Source organism: Monocercomonoides exilis (assembly GCF_001643675.1).
Source record: "Monocercomonoides exilis strain PA203 chromosome Unknown scaffold14-1859848, whole genome shotgun sequence".
Classification (NCBI taxonomy): Eukaryota; Preaxostyla; order Oxymonadida; family Polymastigidae; genus Monocercomonoides; species Monocercomonoides exilis.
In genome coordinates this window covers 600,230-618,654 of record NW_027150559.1, presented here as the reverse complement: position 1 = coordinate 618,654, position 18,425 = coordinate 600,230, and the positions used below count along the sequence as shown (strand labels likewise).

The 18,425-nt window shown below is 36.7% G+C and overlaps 4 protein-coding genes across 4 annotated transcripts; 2 read left to right on the top strand and 2 right to left on the bottom strand.

Annotated features, from left to right (window-relative positions):
- Positions 1–1,468: 1,468 nt before the first annotated feature.
- Positions 1,469–2,511, bottom strand: MONOS_14747 (uncharacterized protein; the record flags this gene model as incomplete). The annotated part of the gene is made up of 3 exons (XM_067867576.1): positions 1,469–1,623; positions 1,671–1,953; positions 2,224–2,511. 3 exons carry the CDS (start codon positions 2,509–2,511, stop codon positions 1,469–1,471), a joined length of 726 nt encoding a protein of 241 aa, XP_067730305.1.
- Positions 2,512–3,317: 806 nt separating this feature from the next.
- Positions 3,318–3,533, top strand: MONOS_14746 (uncharacterized protein; the record flags this gene model as incomplete). The annotated part of the gene is made up of 1 exon (XM_067867575.1): positions 3,318–3,533. The coding sequence occupies one exon, from the start codon at positions 3,318–3,320 to the stop codon at positions 3,531–3,533; it is 216 nt and encodes a 71-aa protein (XP_067730304.1).
- Positions 3,534–9,835: 6,302 nt separating this feature from the next.
- MONOS_14745 (putative Ubiquitin carboxyl-terminal hydrolase) lies at positions 9,836–13,709 on the bottom strand (the record flags this gene model as incomplete). Its single annotated transcript, XM_067867574.1, has 3 exons — positions 9,836–13,161; positions 13,212–13,442; positions 13,544–13,709. 3 exons carry the CDS (start codon positions 13,707–13,709, stop codon positions 9,836–9,838), a joined length of 3,723 nt encoding a protein of 1,240 aa, XP_067730303.1.
- Positions 13,710–15,010: 1,301 nt separating this feature from the next.
- On the top strand, positions 15,011–15,313 carry MONOS_14744 (uncharacterized protein; the record flags this gene model as incomplete). The annotated part of the gene is made up of 1 exon (XM_067867573.1): positions 15,011–15,313. The coding sequence occupies one exon, from the start codon at positions 15,011–15,013 to the stop codon at positions 15,311–15,313; it is 303 nt and encodes a 100-aa protein (XP_067730302.1).
- Between the last annotated feature and the right edge of the window lie 3,112 nt (positions 15,314–18,425).

Sequence of the window (18,425 nt, the reverse complement as noted above, 5' to 3'; positions counted from 1 at the left end):
TCTCTCCTTTTCTCTCATCCTCCTTGCCCAGATCTCATCCTCTCTGATTTCCAGTGCTTTCATTCCTTTCTCAGTCAACCTCAACTCCGGAGGGCATTTCAGTATGAGGCCAAAATCACTTCTTCTTCATAGCACACAAGCTTTTTCATATGCCATCCATCAACAGGAAGCAACAGCACACTGCCTTCCATTATGCTTCTCCGCCCACACATCTCAGCACAGCCGACCCAGTGGTGGAGAAGAGAAGGAAAGGTGGGGCGGTGCGAACAAGGTGGTTCTTGAGGAACAGAAGAAGAGGAAGAGGAAGAAAACGAAGAAGAAGAATATGTAACTGCGTATGAATGTGGAGAAGATGTCGAAATAGTCAGTCGAATTTATACTGAAGAAGATGGAAATTCTTTTCTATCTGGTTTCGAAGAGGCTACTGTGAGTTGTTGCATTTTTGGCTTCATTTTCTCTTTTTTTCTTTTCTTTAACATTTCCTTTCTCAGATTTCTTTTTTAAAGATATTGAATAAGAGAGCAAACTTGATGAAGATGGGAGGAAGAGGAAAAAGCAGCGGAAGAAGTTGACATCAAAGAAGAAGGTGATTGCGACGAGTTCCATTTCTGACTTTTTTCTGGCTTCTTCTGCCTTTTGATTTCAGATGCATTTTGCGAGAGAGATGAGAGTAGATATGTAATAGAGATCGGTTTGATGGTGTGGCTGCAAGCTTCTTGTGTATCCTTGCACGTGGTTAGCTGCAATAAAGAAATTGTTTGATGACAGATGTATTTTGAGAGGCTGAAGAAGAAGTTGAAATAGAAGAAGTTGAAGAAGAAGGTGATGATGATGATGCAGTTGGTACAGCTGTTGAATGAAGAGATATGGCCGATACTGATGATCTGGGTTTTGAATGAGATGACTTTGAGGAATGAGTTTGTAAAAAATGCAAAGAAGAGGAAAAAGAAGAAGCAGGAGCAGATGTGCTTGGAAATGGCAAATAAGGCTGCGAAACTTCAACTTCACTTCTATTAGGAAAAAAAAAAACGAAACATAAAGACCTCTCAAATTTATTATTGAATAACGCCTTCACATTTTCACTTTGCGTTTTCTCCGAATGTTTTCGTTCTTTTGAAATACAACTTTCTTCTTCATCTTCTTCTTTTGATGTTCTTTTGAAGGAGACAAGTTTTCTGAAATTTTATCTTCTCCTTTTTCTATGGATAGAAATGTGATTTTATTCTGAATGACATCTGCAAAGCTTCCATATTGAACAGCTTGCCAGAAAAAATTATTGATCTTTTCGAATCGACAGCGCCTTCATTATCCAAACAACTGGAGGCGATTCGAAATGCTCCTTCATCAACATATTCCTCTTGTTCGCTTCGCTTTTGAAGTTCGATTCACTTCTTTCAATCTTCATCTTTTTCAGATACGAAACAAATACCTCTTTCTTCTTCTCAGCCTGCTCCAGCGCCTTCTTCTGCTAGTCTTCGAGCTTTTCACGTTTTTTCTCAAAGTACTCATTCTCTTCCTCCAGCTGCTCCTTTGTCTCCTTCTCTGCCTCTTTCTTCTGCATCTTCTCTATCTTCCACTGCGTCGCTTTCTCTTCCTCAATTCTATCGATGCGGCTTGGAATGGCTGACAATTTTGGCTCAGGAAAGCACAGTGACGAAGTAGGAACGGACGCTGTGAGGCAGAAGAAAGCGAAGAGGGAAGAGAGGAAGAAGGAACAGGATGCCACATTTGATGTGTGGGAGATGGGGTGCTGGTGGGAAAAGGAGATAAAGAGCACATTGAAAGAGGAGGTGAAAGTGATAATGGTGAAGAAGGCAAAGCATTGACAATCTGATTGTTATCAGATGAAATTGGTGCGGATGGTGAAGAAGGAGATGATGATGATAAAGAAGAGGAGGAAGGAGAAGAAGAGAAGGATGCTGATGTAGTTGGCTGAGGAATTGACTGAGGAGTCTGATTTGGTCCATTTAACGTTGTGTTAATTGCATTTTGCTGGTTAAAAGGCAAGTTTTTCATTCTTTCTGCTTCTCTTTCTCTTTCTTCTCTCAGCTTCCTTTCTTTTATTCGCCTCAATCTTTCGTCAAATTTCATTCTCGCCTTCGTTTATTGCTCCTTTCTCTCCTTCTTCCTTTCGTTCTCCCCCTCTTCTACTCCTCTCATCACATCCACATCTTTCACTTCCTCCTCAAACAACTTGTCATCTAAAAGCGCAATGTTACAAACAATTATCAGAGTCTGCATCCTTTCGCTTATCAGCGACGAATCCAGCGAAAGAAAATCTGTATTCTTTTTCTTCTCTTTCCTCCTCTTCATCCCTTCCAGCGTGGCAAGAAGGCTGCTTCGTGGATCCTTTGCGTATTTGTTGGAACTTTGTGGAGGGATCAACAAAGAAATCTGAGGGATAGACAAAGCAGAGGATGATGATTGAGAAACAGATGGGGTCAAAGCTTTGTTAGCAGTTGTATTCTTTGACATAAAGAAATCATCATCTTCTTCTTGAAGCAGAACCATGTTATCTTTGCTGCATTTCTTCCTTTTCGCGGTCATTTTGGATTCATCCTTTGGATCGCGGAAAAACGTCTTACTGCTCCGAGAAGAGGAAGAAGATGTTGAAGATGAAGAAGAAGAAGATGATGAAGATGAAGCAACTGAATATGTGTCACGAGCATGCCTGTCTTTCAACGAAGCTGATTTCGACACTTCAGACTCACTTCCGTTCAAAACACTCTGCTCGCTTTTCCTTCTCTCTTCTTCCTCTTTGTCTTCGACAATAAATTGCCCCTTTCCTCTTTTGTTTTTCCTCGTTGCATTCTCCCCTACAGCTTCTGCTTCCTGCTTTTTGACAATTGAACATTTAAATTCTTCCTCTGCCACAACTTTTCCAGCCGGCTTCCATTCTTTGAAGGACAAATAACAACAGATGTTCTGCTTCCAACAAATGACTTCAAATGGATCATTCTATCAACTTTTCTATTTGAAGTTCCATCTTTCTCTATCTTTTAATATTTCTCATGTTCAATTCTTTTTCCTCTTTTTCTTCCTCTTTCATTCATTTTTCATTCTCGTTCATATTCTTCATTTTCTTCCTGTTGACCTCTTTTTCTTTTCTTCCCAGCATCTGCCTGAAGAACTCCACCTCAAACAAAAGGGCATCGGCATAACAGAAGAACGATGGATGGAAAAGCGGTGTTAACGAAGGAGAAGAACACATCAGAGTGAATAGGTGAGTGTGTGGGTGTGTTATAAAAAGAAGGCGCGCGTTTTGATGAGTGAGGGAGTTGAGAAAGAGGCAGCAAAGACAAGGGTGGAGTCGAGAGATGGAAAGCAGAGAGGAAGAAGAGAGAGGAGAAGGAATTGTTTGTGTGATTGAACTGAGGCATGGCTCACTGCTGTCAAAGGAAGTTTTCACAGAGGCAGCTGAAGAAGAAGTCGATAAAGATGTTGCTGTTGTGTTTGCAAAAACAGAAGCAGAACTTGACGACGATGAAAAGAAAGAAGATGCATTTAAAGTCATTCGAAATGTTGTTGTTTGAGCATCTGCTGCTTGATAAATATGTTTGCTTTTGTGGGAATTCGGATGATTCGTGATTGTGGGTACAATCATACCTCCTCTCTCTTCTCTCTCTCTTTTTATTTTTCCTCTTTTTTTCTTCAATGTCATCCATGTCCAAAATGTCGAATCGAGTGCCTGAAACATCATAGCTCAGTTCGTTTTGTCTTCCTTCTCCCTTAATACGCGAAGCAGAAACAGAAGAATGGCATGCCAGCGAAGAACAAGGTGATGAATTTTCAGTCAATTCATTGTCTTCCATCGCATGTTTGTCTTTGCTGTTTTATCTTTGTTCTCTGTCAGCTTCTTCAGCTTCTCTCTTTCTGAGATCAGATCCTCCAGCGAATCAAAGAAGATGTCCATTTCTCTGCCCCACCTCACTCCACAAACATGATTGAATAAAATATCGATGCTGGAGTGAATTAGATACTCTATGAAGAAATTTGAGATTGTTCTGTTTTAGAAGAAAAAAAGGAAGAAGAGGATGATGAGGAAGAAGAGGAAGAAGAGGAAGAAGAGGAAGAGGAAGAGGAAGAGGAAGAAGAGGAAGAAGAGGAAGAGGAAGAATGAGAAGAAGAAGAAGAGGAAGAAGAGGAAGAAGAGGAAGAAGAGGAAGAGGAAGAGGAAGAGGAAGAGGAAGAGGAAGAGGAAGAGGAAGAGGAAGAGGAAGAGGAAGAGGAAGAAGAAGAAGATTGATCAATAGAAGAAGGAATCCAAATAGAAGATTGATACAATGAAGAAGAAGAAGATGATGATGATGACGACGAAGATAAAGGTGAAGTCGAAGAAGAAGGTGGAGAAGAAAAAAGTTGGAGGAAGGGTCAAAATATGATGCAGAAGAAGATTGTATTGCTTGTTTTGAGGTTGATAGTGATAAATCAGATGACAAAGACGACGAAGATGAAGAAAATGAAAAAGAAGGAGAAGGAGTGTTGTGTGCAGAATGTGTCTGTCGGAGAAGCAGAAGCTTTTGGGTTGCATTTCTTCGAATGAGAATGTTCTCATTGGCTTATTTTGGAATTCATAAAAAGATGAAGATAAGCTGAAGGAATTAAATAGCAATGGAAAGAGAAAGAAAAAGAAGAAGAAGGTGAAGAAGACGAAGATAAAGCAGCAGAAGGCGAAGACGACGAAGAGAGTGAAGAAGAAGAAAGTGAAGAATAGGAAGAAGAGATAGAAGAGGAAGCAGAAGATTATGAAAGCTATGAAGGTGGAGCAATTGAGAATTGTGAAACGAATTTAATCCTTTTTTAAAGATGTTGATAATGACTTGAGGAATATCGATTGATAAAAATAATTCATTCGCTGAGTTGATTTCAGATGATATAAACAATCTTCATCACAAAATATGTGAAAGAGAGAGAGATACAAACAGATGAAGAAATCAGTCCACAAATCGTTGACTGCCTTTGTGTGGTTGAACTGCTTTTCCCTCAGAAAAAGAAAATAATGTTTGTCCAATGATGTCAACAATTCAAATGAACTTCATGTTTGATGAGGATATTGATAGAGAAGAATTCGAAATCGAAGAAAGCATTGACGATTGAAGAAATCGACTTCAATTGTAAAATTTACAAAGACAAGGAGAAGAAAATGACGAATTTTTTGATTACGTGATTGATGTGTCGATTCTGGCAATGAACATCTTTTGTTGAATTGTGACTGTTGAGAATGATAGCGAAGGTGAAGAAAAATAGAAGATGTCAGCTTTTCCAAGTCACGTTGGGAGATAGAAAAAACTGAATGTGTTCTGAATGCGAATGCCCAGCCCAATCATCAGCCCCGACAAAAGAGTCGCTTCTACCAAACGCTCTCAAAATAAGCCAAATAAACTGCTTTTCTCTCTCTTTCAAGCTCATGTCAAGCATTGTCAGGCTTTGCATCATACAAAACAGATGGCTGAAGTCACGAATATCATCATCGAATGCAATCCAAACAAGGATAATCTCAAAACTTATGGTTCTTTTGCGAAATGAAAAGAAGGCTTCTCTTTCAATGGCATTCCTGTTTATGATCAATCTGTATTCATTCAAAGAACACCTTTTAATAAAAATGAATGAAACAAAAAAAAAAATCAAACCATCTTTTTTGGCCTTGAATTATTTTCCCATCTCCAATGGATTTGAAATTATCAGCCCAGCTGGCTTTCTTGTTCCCAAAATTACCTCTTGCCACATAAAAAAAAACAGACTGCTGAACAATAAATGGCTGATGAAGAACATCATCGAAAGCAGAAAATCCTTTATGAAACCGATAATGATGCAAGTGAAAGATTATATTATCCAAATGATAAAGAAATGAGCTCCTTTTCAATGACTTATTCAACGCCATGCCTTTGTTGATAGTTTTCCAAAGGGTTTCACGTAAATGGCAATGCGTTTGTTGTTAAGGCCTGCTGAGTGTCTCGCTGTGTTCGCTTCTTCCATTCTTCAAACCCCCAATTCCCTATCCTTTTCCACAAATAAAATCTTCCTCCCAATAAGCCCATGAAAAACAAGTCCTGCGCAAAAGATATGCCAAGTGCACTTCATTTCCACAAAATGACAAAGCGTTTCAATTCAATCTTTCTGATATTCTGCTCGCTTTTTTTGCATCTTGCTTGAGTTATTTCTCATTCAAAATACAACAGCTGATGTTGCGTCATATGTTTTGCAATATACAGCTAAGTTCAAATCTCATACAATTTTCCTCCACCAATTCACTTTTCGCAAGCAATCGATGCAAACAGCCACTCGCTCCTCACTCCATAGGCAAAATCCCTGCTCTTCTGAAATGCTATAACTCGAATGGATGTATCCTTGGTCTTGCATCAAAGCAGCTCAAACATGCTCTGGCTGCAGCAAATAATTTATCAAAAATCTTCACTTAAATAATTATAGGTTGGATACCCTTATTAATTAACCAAACAATAAATGAATGTTTTGCTGCCCTTCGTCTTGCCTGTTTTGAGGCAAAAGAATGAAAATCATGCAGAGGAATAAGTTCATGATTGTGCATGTTCAGGTATTTTAAAAAATATTTGTTACACTTTTGATGCAGATGTTCCTCCAACATTCAGAAAAGGAATCAATATATTGCTTCACTTTGATTTTTCCGAATGCAGCAGGACCAGCAGCAAATGCTTCAGGGTGTGCACCGGGCATATTGAATCACTGTGCAGGCGATTTTATGTTCTATTTTTAGTATTTTGAAAAAAGATAAAATTTTTTGACATTTGAGAAAGGCTTGGGCGATTGAACAATTTGAGGGATGCGATGCAAAAAGGGAAAAGCGAGGGAATGGGAGGAATAATGGAAGATGTGAGATTTGAAGAAACGGGCGCGATTTGTGGAGTGAGTGGTTGAAAAGATAATCAAGAAAAAGGTGGATGAAAAGGGATTGGGGTTGGGGTTGAGATTTTGGTATTGGAGCCTTTGGGGGTATATTCAAAAGGGCCAAAGGACTTGAGGGACAATGACTTTTTATTTTCGTTCTTCACTGAGGAAAAGATACAAGAAAAAGAATTTTGATGAAAAGAAGAACGAATAAGAAAAGGATGAAAGACTTCTGGGGGAATGTTTGCAATGGAACGTAATTCTGAATGAAGGCCTTTCAGTGGAATTGGTGTTGATTTGTGTGGCTTGCCTGCTGAAAGGTGTGTTGGAGAAAGAAGGAAAGGGAGGAGACTCAAAAAGAAGTTGAAATGAGTTTGCTTGGCTTGAGTCATTTTCACACAGCATTCAAGTGTGTCTTATTTTATTCAATTTTATATTTTATTTTTTGAAATGTATTTATTTTGAATAAGAGACAGACAACGAGTGATGTTTGAAGGAAGAAACAGGAAACATCAGATCCGATCATAAGCAACGCAATTAAAGGGGAATTGTTAATGGATAAGTTTTGGAGAAAATGATGAAGAGATTGTTGAAGCGCAGAGATGGAGGAAGTTAGAGTGAATGAGCTGGGTTTTGGAAGAGAAGATTCAAAAGAAGTGAAAGAGGTGGGAACGCATGTGAATTGGAAGAGAGAATATGATGAGAGAAGGGAGAGAATGACTGAACCCTGATGGGGAGATGTTGCAAGAAGATGAAGAAGAGGAATTTGAAGAAATCAACATTTTCAGTTTCTGAGGGGAAAGAGGAGGCGACCACTCAAGTGCAGTCAATGAACAGTGGATATCCAATTCAATTGGTATGCATCAATCTGTTTGTTGAATTTTTTGTGATTATGTTTTTCTTATCAATATGAAGATAACTTATCATATACAATATTTTTACTCAATGACAGCATCACATGAAGCCTTTTCATCATCTTCTTCAGAAATATCATTAAACTGATTGTACATTTCTCTTTCACATCATCTCTTTTTCTTCTTCTTCTTCATTCAACAAAAATGAAACTTTTCTTCAATTAAACAGAGCTTTCTCCAAGCATCTTAATTTTTTGATAAAATGACTTTTTTTCATCTTTCAACAGAACTGCTGTTTATTCTTTTTCTCCTTCAACAGTGTCCATTGTATTATAATAAATTGCTTGCATTGTTTTAAAACCATGATAGATAATGTCCAATTGTCAGATGAATTGATTATTTAATAAATTACAAAAAGTGATAAAATGTTCATATTGGAGAAAAATGAAAAAAGAAATTAAAATTGGAAAATATGTGAACTTCAAAAAAATATCAAAAACAAAAAAACAAATAATGAACGATGTTAGAATCATAACAAATTAATAAAATAAAAATTCGATGTAGAAGATGCAGTTTCAGATGCATTTCTGAAAGATGAATTATTATTCTTTCATTTTCACTGATATTCCATCTCGGGCTGACACATTTTTGATGCAAATTATCGCGCTGATTGCTATTATTGTCGCTTTTATAATTGTCATAAAATAAGAATATGGTTTTTCATTTCATAAAATGCATTGTTCTTTAATCATAATAAATAATATAAAATATATACACATATATTTTTAAGACTCAATAAAATACAAAAACCAAGAAAAACATTGCATTTTCATGAAAATATGTCAAATTGAACATCTCGATCACAAAAGTGGTCACTAATTTTTCTTCAGATTTTGCAACAAACAGACATAAAAAGATGTGGGGAAGCGGTTTGTGCGGAAATCTGAGAAAAAATTAGTGACCACTTTTGTGATCGCCAGTCATTTCAATTTTCAGTTTTATAATAGTTCCGATCGTTCAACGGATCAAATCTGATGAGAACCTTAATAAAAGTGTTTTTCTAAATGACTGGCGATCACAAAAGTGGTCACTAATTTTTTCTCAGATTTCCGCACAAACCGCTTCCCCACATCTTTTTATGTCTGTTTGTTGCAAAATCTGAAGAAAAATTAGTGACCACTTTTGTGATCGAGATGTTCAATTTGACATATTTTCATGAAATATTTGCTTTTTGTTGTCTAATGTGATATTTTTGAAGTTTATTTTGCAACATTATCGATTTTTTTGAAAAATTAATTTTATAGATATTTATATAAGTGTATGGCATGTGCATTGATAAACTTTTTCGTGATCAAGTGGAAAAATAACAAAGATAAGTGAAAAAATATTCGTTAAAAAATAGCAATCGTTTTGCAATCAAAATGACATAAATAAACAAAAAGAAATTCATGATATTAATCATTTTAAAAATTGAAAACAGTCAGAAATTTTCAATTCAGATTCAATAACTTTCAAAAAAACATAATTCTATCACTTTATCATAAAACTATCTCCAAATGTCAACTAAATATCAACAATTTTGAACAATGAAAAATATTAGAAGAAATAGTACTATTTCAACAAATTCATGGTATCAAAGACAATTCCTAACAAAAAAGAAAACTTATATAAAAAGTTCAAAAACTAACTTGTCTATTTTCCCTTTGTTTTCCATCCACTCTCCCCTTTCTGATATTTCTCTCACTTTGACTCTAAAAGATCAAATCCAACAAAGAAAAAAGACAGACACAATGATTAAACATCACTTCACACTCTCAACAACTCTCTCTTCCAAAAACCTCACTCAAAGATCAATGAATTTCCTCACAACTCTCTCTATTAATGAATCTCGATAAATACAAATATAATAGGGACAATAACCAATTTAATAATAGGGACATTATAGGGACAAAAAGCACAAGAAACCAATCGGATTCTAACTGTTGTGCACCTGGGAGGCTGTTCGTCGTATCCAGGTCCGGATATTGCAGCCCGAAGGCTGCAATATCTAATACGAACAGTCATGTCCAGCACCCTTCCGATAGAGCGCCAGCTAAGCATACACAACAACTAGTTTCTTAAAAAGGGACACCATTAAAACAATTTTGAGATTCATTTAAAGATGAAGAGTCAAGAAGAAGCTCAAATCTCCTTGAAAGAAGATCTTGAGAAGATTGAGAAAGAAGAGAAGAGTTTGATGATGTGATATCAGAGTGAAATGACTTTCTTGATCTTTGGACTTTTTCTTTCATTGTTGATGATTCGAGGGCAACCAGAGAGCGTTGAGGAAGATATCCAACAGCTGAAGCACAGACAAATGAGCCCTTGCGCTCAAAATACAAATAATCCTTCATGTGTGGAACTGACAATGATGGCCATGAGATTTGTTGAGATGGTACATATTCTTCAAAGTACCTCTCATGTTCAAAGCTATTGACAGATGTTGAAGATGGTGAAGAGTTTGATGATGATGTTGGGAAAATGTTTGATTGTGAAGTTGAAGAAGCTGATGTCGAAGTGTTCATATTGTTTTCGAAGAAGTTGATCAAATCATGAAGTGTGGTGATGTGTTCAGTCGAAAGATTGTTGTCGATTGCATTCACTAACGCACCAAATTCACTATCACAGATATTTTTTCCATGATGCTCAGCGAAGAAGTTGAGTTGAGTATTTTTCTTTTTGAGAAGTTTTGATTGTTTTGAGAGGATGAAGTGAAGAAGGAAGCGATTTCGGTTGTGTAAACCAGAATCGCAGAAGAACTTAAAAGTGTGAGTGTCTGAGAAGAAGTGTCTTTTGATCACAGATTCCAGACACTCAATAACAAATCTGTGATCATTTGAAAGGCAGTCGGAGAAGAAGTTGAATGTTCTTTTTATTTGTTGATTATTTATTTTTTGAAGAGAGATGATTGTGAATTGAGAAACCTGTTGATAGTTGAAGAATTCCTGTTGCAGTTGATTTTTTCTGATGGGGAGTTTCCATTTCTCTTTAAAGTCGAAGACGAAGACTGCTTCTCCCTCTTTGAGATCATTAACAGTTGATTGATAGTGTTTGCGTTGCATTTCTGCAACAAGTCGATGTTGTCGAAGAAGTTTGAGTGTATGAAACTCTGCAGAAGAAAGTCCATTTTTGTTTTGAGAAGATTTGAGTTTGTTCTCCAAATAGCTCAACTTCTCACACATTCCACAAAGATCAGTACGCCTTTTCGCTTTCGAGAAGTTTGTTGTCAGCTTGTAGAAATGGGAAAGAGAAACTTTGATGTTTGTTTCTTCTGAAAACTCTTTCCACAATTTCGTCTTGGGCTTGAAGATTAATCTCTTTTCATTGGGAGAAAAAATGCCCGTTTTCTTTCTTTTTTCTTTCAAAGCTTCCAATCCATAAGAAGATGGAATTGATGATGGTAGTTGTGGAATGGAAGTTGTAGGATGAAGAGGAGTGATGAATGATGATGATGATGACAACGACGAAGACGATGATGATGATGAGTTATTTGAAGTGTTATTATTATTGGTTTCTGAAGAAGATGAAAAAGAGGAACCACCGAATTGAATTGTCGAAAATGTTGGTTTTGTTTTTTCTTTGATGTAGAATGAGAGTGACGGAGTGAAACCCTGAGCATAAAGTTCCTTCCATGCCTTTGTCCAATTTTCTATGTTCAGTTCTGTAACATCAGCGTCATTACAGATATTCCATCTGCAGTTGTTTCCACTCTTTCTTTTGATCACAGCGATGTAGTGTCCATTTTGGAGATCCAGACTCTTGAAAAGAATTTGTCCAATAAGATGGTAGATGATCGTTTCCTGATTATCTTTTTGAAGATGTTTAATATTTTCTTCTGAAAACCCTTTACAAAACGTGCGTTGATTAACTCTGTCAGTTTCTATTTGAAATGTTCTTGAAGGTGCAGAACTAGCATTGTCAGTGCATTCGTGACAGAGGGCTAGCACCTCTGGAAATGCAGTCATTTCCTCCCATCGAGCAGCACAGCATTTCTCTTTGCAATTGTTGCAATAGACAGCATTTTTTCCGTTCAATATCTCAGTAGAAAAGAGAGAAGATAGACCTTTATGAGGAGAAGATGAATTAATAACTACATTGTTGACAATTTCATTGAAACGATTTGAAACTTTTTGGCATTGTTGGCATTTCAAATGAGTGATCAAAACAGGGTTGAAGCTGTCTTTTTTTATTAACTCATCTTTTTGAAGAAGTTGATGAAGATTGTCAAACGCCTCGGTCACATTTTGTTGCTGTCTGCTTCCATATCCACAAAAGTCTTCCCATTTGTTGATCAGTGATGGGACCCACGAACGCACCGCCATTCCATCTTTGGTTAGTTGTTGACAAACACTCAATGCTCGAGAAGATAAATTGTTTTTTAATGATGTGGTTTTAATTATTGATTGATTTTGTGAAGTGATTGAAGACATGCATTGAAGAAGAGAGGAAAGATAGCAAGTGTTTCCAAGATTTTTTAATCCTTTCTGAGTTTTTGATGAGGTGATAGCAGTGGTTTTGACGCATGAAGAAATTGATGGATAAGGAGAACAAGCTGAAGAATAAATATCCATTGTGTTTCTGTTGTTCATGATACGCGAAGAATTTTCATGAGTTGAACAAATTCTATTGTCTTCGCGGGTTTTGTGTTGAGATGCAGAAGTGATGCTGTCTTTTGCAAATGAAGATAGAAGATCTTGAAATGCCTGTGGAGGAACAAGAGTGGGAGAAGTGACATATTCAAGCAATTGATTACTAACCCATACATCATTGTTGCTGAAGGAAGAAGTGTTTGTTGTTTCTTTTTGATGCTTTTTGGATGAAGAGGAAGAAGAGGAGGAAGAGGAAGAGGAAGAAGAGGAAGATGAAAAAGAAGATGAAAAAGAAGATGAAAAAGTAGGTGAAGAAAAAGGTGAAGAAAAAGGTGAAGAAAAAGGTGAAGAAGAAGAAGATGGAGGAGGAGGAGGAGGAGAAGAAGAAGATGTTGATGGTTTTTTTGTTTTGAAGAATTTGTGAATTGGAATTGGAGAAGGAGACGAACGACGTTCATGATGTGATTTGTTTGTTTTTCTTTTTGTTGAACACCTTTCTCTCCTTATTGGAGTGCTTATTGGAGCATCAACAGCTTTCGACGGTGAAGAATTTGATGAAGAAGATTTATTTTTTGAAATAACACTTGAATTATTATTTTGTTGAAATGATGTTGAAGAAGATGAAGAAGATTGTTTTCTTTTTGAAGAAGAGTTTTCTGTGATAATTTCATCTTCCCACGCTGCTTCGTCTATAAATCTTGCGTAATCTGGCTCAGCTCGCTGCTTTTTCTTTGCAGATTGAAGAGAAGTTGAGGCTTCAGTGGAATGGGCTAACATCCAGTTGTTGCCCTTTTCCCAGTCCTGTTCATTTAAGCCTAAAATAAACATAGAAAATAATTCAAAAATAATTTGAATAAATTCAAACCACTTTTGCAAGACGGAAGATGAGGTTTTTGAGGAGGGACAATAAATCCTTGGTTCTTCTTCAGCGTTTGCTTCGCGTAAATAAATTTTCCCTCTGTGACATCATAACCATAGTCCTGTAAATCGGATAATGATGTGTTGCGGGAAAGCGCTTGCAGCATTGTTGTCTGAGTGTGCAACGGTGCGTTGTTGTACACCACAGACAGGTCTTCCAGCAGCTCAATGTGATATTCTGTTTCAAAAAAATAAATAATAAACAAAAAAATAAGAAAATGACAAGGATGACAGTTCATAAATTTTTCTATATAAAAATTCAAAAAATAAAAATCAAACCATTCAAAGACTTCAGCAAATCGTTAATAACAGAAGATGATTGCCTGTAGTTGTATAAAAGATAGTCAAGCAATGAATCCACGTCATCTCCGCCGATGCGCTTTATTTCATTCCAAATAACTTTGCATCGAGAATAAAGAGTCGATTGAGGTTTGGAAATATTCATTGTTTTTATTTTTCTGAATTTATTATGGAATAAAAGTCACATTTCTTTTTCGGTGAAAAACACTATGTTTCACACAAAAAATAAATATTTATGTAATTTAATTTTATCAAAATGATGAATTGATATTGGAAACTGATATCACAATTTTTTGTCTTCAAACAAAAATCAACGCATAAATGTTTCTCATTTAAACAAATGTTAATAACATAATAACAACAAATCATAAACGTATATATATATGAAAATATATTAATAAGGAATAAAACCAAGAAAAACATTGCATTTTCATGAAAATATGTCAAATTGAACATCTCGATCACAAAAGTGGTCACTAATTTTTCTTCAGATTTTGCAACAAACAGACATAAAAAGATGTGGGGAAGCGGTTTGTGCGGAAATCTGAGAAAAAATTAGTGACCACTTTTGTGATCGCCAGTCATTTAGAAAAACACTTTTATTAAGGTTCTCATCAGATTTGATCCGTTGAACGATCGGAACTATTATAAAACTGAAAATTGAAATGACTGGCGATCACAAAAGTGGTCACTAATTTTTTCTCAGATTTCCGCACAAACCGCTTCCCCACATCTTTTTATGTCTGTTTGTTGCAAAATCTGAAGAAAAATTAGTGACCACTTTTGTGATCGAGATGTTCAATTTGACATATTTTCATGAAAATGCAATGTTTTTCTTGGTTTTTGTATTTTATTGAGTCTTAAAAATATATGTGTATATATTTTATATTATTTATTATGATTAAAGAACAATGCATTTTATGAAATGAAAAACCATATTCTTATTTTATGACAATTATAAAAGCGACAATAATAGCAATCAGCGCGATAATTTGCATCAAAAATGTGTCAGCCCGCGAATGGAATATCAATTAAAATGATAAAATATAAAATCCACATTCAGAAATTTATCTGAAAGCGATTCTTTTTTTAATGAGTATTTTTTTGTGATTCAACTCGTTAACGTCAAATGCTTACTGTTAATTTCGTATGCTGCACAGGGTACATATAGCAATTTGTTCTATGTGTTGAACACAAACTCTGAAGCGAATATTAACGAATATTAGTGGATGAAAAGCGAGAGACGAACGACACGCTTTTTCGGACGCATCTTACTGTATAATTCTTTCGCAAGTTCTTCTTTCCGCACATCCTGTACAAATACAATGGAAGAGGGTGCGGCAGCTTTATGGGGTCATATTTTGGATGTAACACATTGCTGATTCAGATTAGTGTGGTGTAAGCAGTGAAAAAAGAGGAGGCAATGGTTTCATCCAAGGGCTTAACATGACAACTTTGGACATGTTCAAATTGACATCGTGTGTGGCAGATGCACTGGAGAAGGAGAAGATCATCCGGCCGAATGAGATTGTGATTGTGGAGCATGCGCAGTGCATGTCACTTGAAGAGGAGGTATTTGAAGAGGCGAAGCTTGATGCGCCCAGAACAGCAAACTTTGTGGACCAGCAAGTGAATACAGCTATTTTCTGTAAATTTCAGTTTTTTCATTCAAGATTACCTGGATTCTCGAAGGAGAGGGAGGTCAGGAAAGCAGAAAAGAAGAAGGCAAAATATTTTGAGCTTGATTAAAGAAAAGAAAAAAATTTCAAACAAATCGACTTATGCAATGGTGAAGATTTGAAGCAATGTGGTGTGTTTAAATTTTCTTTTAATCATTACAAATAATTTTTGTGTATTTATTTTTAAATATATATATATATTTTTCATTTTTGTAATTTTTAGAACTTTTTTTTCATTATTCATTATGAACTTCCTCTTTTTCTCGTGAGTTGATCGCAACGGCCATTTTATGAATTTGTACGTTGGCAACATGCATCGAATTGCCTGTCTGAACTGTATCTGCATTGAAATCATTGATGCGCTTGATATTTCCAGCTGTCTGGACTCACTCAATCAACAACCAAAAAGTTTCGTGAAAGAAGTGATGAAAGAGCAATTTTTCATTTTAAAAGGTTTGCACTATTTTTCGATAATTGTTACAATTGTTTTAATCATATTTCTTATTTTTCTTTTTTTAACTTATTCAAACTCTAATTTATAATTTATTCAATCAATTAATACAAAAAAATATGAACCATCCCTTTTCATGTTTTTATTTCATTCAACCTTTTCTTTTAAGTTTGGGTGATGTGTCTATTCCATATGCTCTTTCCAGCGTTTTTATTGCCATTGGAAACAGAACAGATAAAAAAGACTGAACAAGGAGTTATCCCTCCACCCTATCTGCTACCACTGCTATTTCAGTGACACAGCTGACTGCGTCCTCCGCGCGCGCACTGGCTTCATCTCCTCCTAAGCTACTCGAAATTAACTCTCATCATCATCATCGCCTTGTTCTTCTTCTCCTTTCTGAGATCAGTCATCCGCAAACCGCTTTGATGCTTCCATGATTGAGTCAATTGAGCGCCCTTCATATTCAGCAAACATCCTTTCATATTTCTAACAAAATACCTCCTCTTCTGCTTCACCGCCAATTATATTTTGAGAATATTTCTTCTCCATGAACCTTCGGATCTCCTTCTCCTCTTCCTCTCAACAGTTCCATTTTGTATTGATACTTCGTATTAGCTCCCACTAAATGCTCTCTTGCATATTACAATGTCTTTTAATGGCATCACTTTCATGAACTTCATCTCAACAACAACCAAAGCTGTAAAATGCTCACACAGCACAGACTTTAACGAATCTTCAACATCTTCCAACTCATCGAAATGTTCTTTTTCTTCTTTGATGTCCTCCTCATACTGAAGGGATATCAATAAACAGATCGCTCTATTCTGTCCATCGTAATAAATCGCTTTCACGTCTGTTACTTGCTCCTAAATAAATAAAGTTGTCTCTTTCTGTCTTTCCAAACTTTGCACTACCGCTGCTGGGCTTGTGTTCTTCAAATTTGAGATTTGCCCCTTTATGTGTGTAACCTGCAGAAGTCAACATTAACTTAAGTGGAGCTACCAATTCTTCTTCTGGAGGAACAAACGATTATCCACTTTGAAGCATCAATAGATGTTTGTGTTGGATGAGAGGCAATGCTACTGCTCTTCTTGTCTTGCATTATAAGTCGACAATTCCTCATATGGAGCGTGTTAGATGCAAATATGGGAACTCATTTATAAAAAAACCACATACAGGGAAACGGGGAAATTTGCGTTGCATAACTGCAATCTCCTGTGAAAGTTTCAGATGAGACGATGAATAAATTATTGTTCCCGTACGAGATATTCGTTAATGATATGGAGGTTATTTAGAGAAAGAAGGAGAAAGAGAGAAGGAGAGAAAGATGGAGGCTTCAATAGAATAGGAAATGAGAATGACAAAAGAAGATTCTCGCCTTTGGAGATATACGGAGAAACCTTATTGAGTTATTCATCTTCCTCATCTTCCTTATTGAAGGCAAAGACGTTTGAGAGTTTTACAGGAGGAAAAGAATAATTAATAAAAGGCGATGTAATGACAAGGACTGATTATCCTGTGGTAACTTCACGTGACTGCCTATTGTCTTCGATGTCGTCTGAGCGGAAGTGAAACAGAGATATCATGCACTCAATTGCAAAGAAGAGAGACAAATGAGGAAGTGGCAGCAGAGGGGGAGTGAGCGAGAGTTGGAAAAAAAAAGTTTTGTGTTCTCCTTCAACCACTCATTATCGGGAAATGTGCAGCTCCTCTCTTCGCATGTTCTGTCAACTGCATCGTCTGCTGCCTCTTCAATAGCATTATTTATTTCTTTGTCCAAGCTCATCGTTTCGTCTTCTGCTAATACCGTCGTTTGCATCAGGCAAGTATCTGGAAATACATCCTCCTCTTCACATTTTTAGCATGACAATAGGAGTAACTTACCGGAATTACTGAATTATCAATTTTCCGTCTCTCCTTCCTCAAAGATTCTTTTTGCAGGATAGCCTTCATTCTCTTTCATCTGATCGCTCATATTCTGGTCACCTAAGTGGTAAAAAAATGTTAGAAAGATTGCGTTATCCACACGCAAACCGTCTATCTCATTGTTCTCCTCATATTCATCTTCCTCATCTTCTCCGGAAGAAACTGACCTTTCTCTCCATCCAAAACCACCTCATCGTTCTGAAATTGCTATGGCTCGCCGCATGAGAGCAATGCATCCTCTCCTCCGCCGACGCCATCTCAACCGCTGTGCACAAGTGGCTGCTGCTTCTGGTGCTTCACGTTCTTCTTCCTCTTCCTCTTCTTCCTCATTGCTTCGCTCTTCTTGAAACAGATTTCTGACAGGAGAAGAGCAGCAGATGAGGAGGATGAGATTGCAGTTCGGAAGAAGAAGGAAAAGACAATATTTTGTTTTCCCACCAGATGTGTTTGAGGCGCTGCCGCTGTTTGCAGAGTTTTGGATGGTGGAGCGGTATGCGGAGAATCTGGAGAATAGGAAGAAGTTGAAGGCGATGAAGATGACTGAAAAGAAGAGGATCAAGAAGTGATTTTGGAGGATTCAATGAACAACCGCAAAGAAGTTGCTTGAAAAGCAAAGACAATAAAAAAGAAGCAGAAAAGAATACAAACGCAAAAGAATCAATAAGAAACGGCAAAAAAGACGAAACGCATTCAGATGAGCCAAAACCAGAGCCTCTTTCATAACAATCCAAGCAAAAACAGAAGCAGCAGCAGTAACAGAACAACAATTCCGTCTCCAACGCTATCACATTCTCCACAGCCT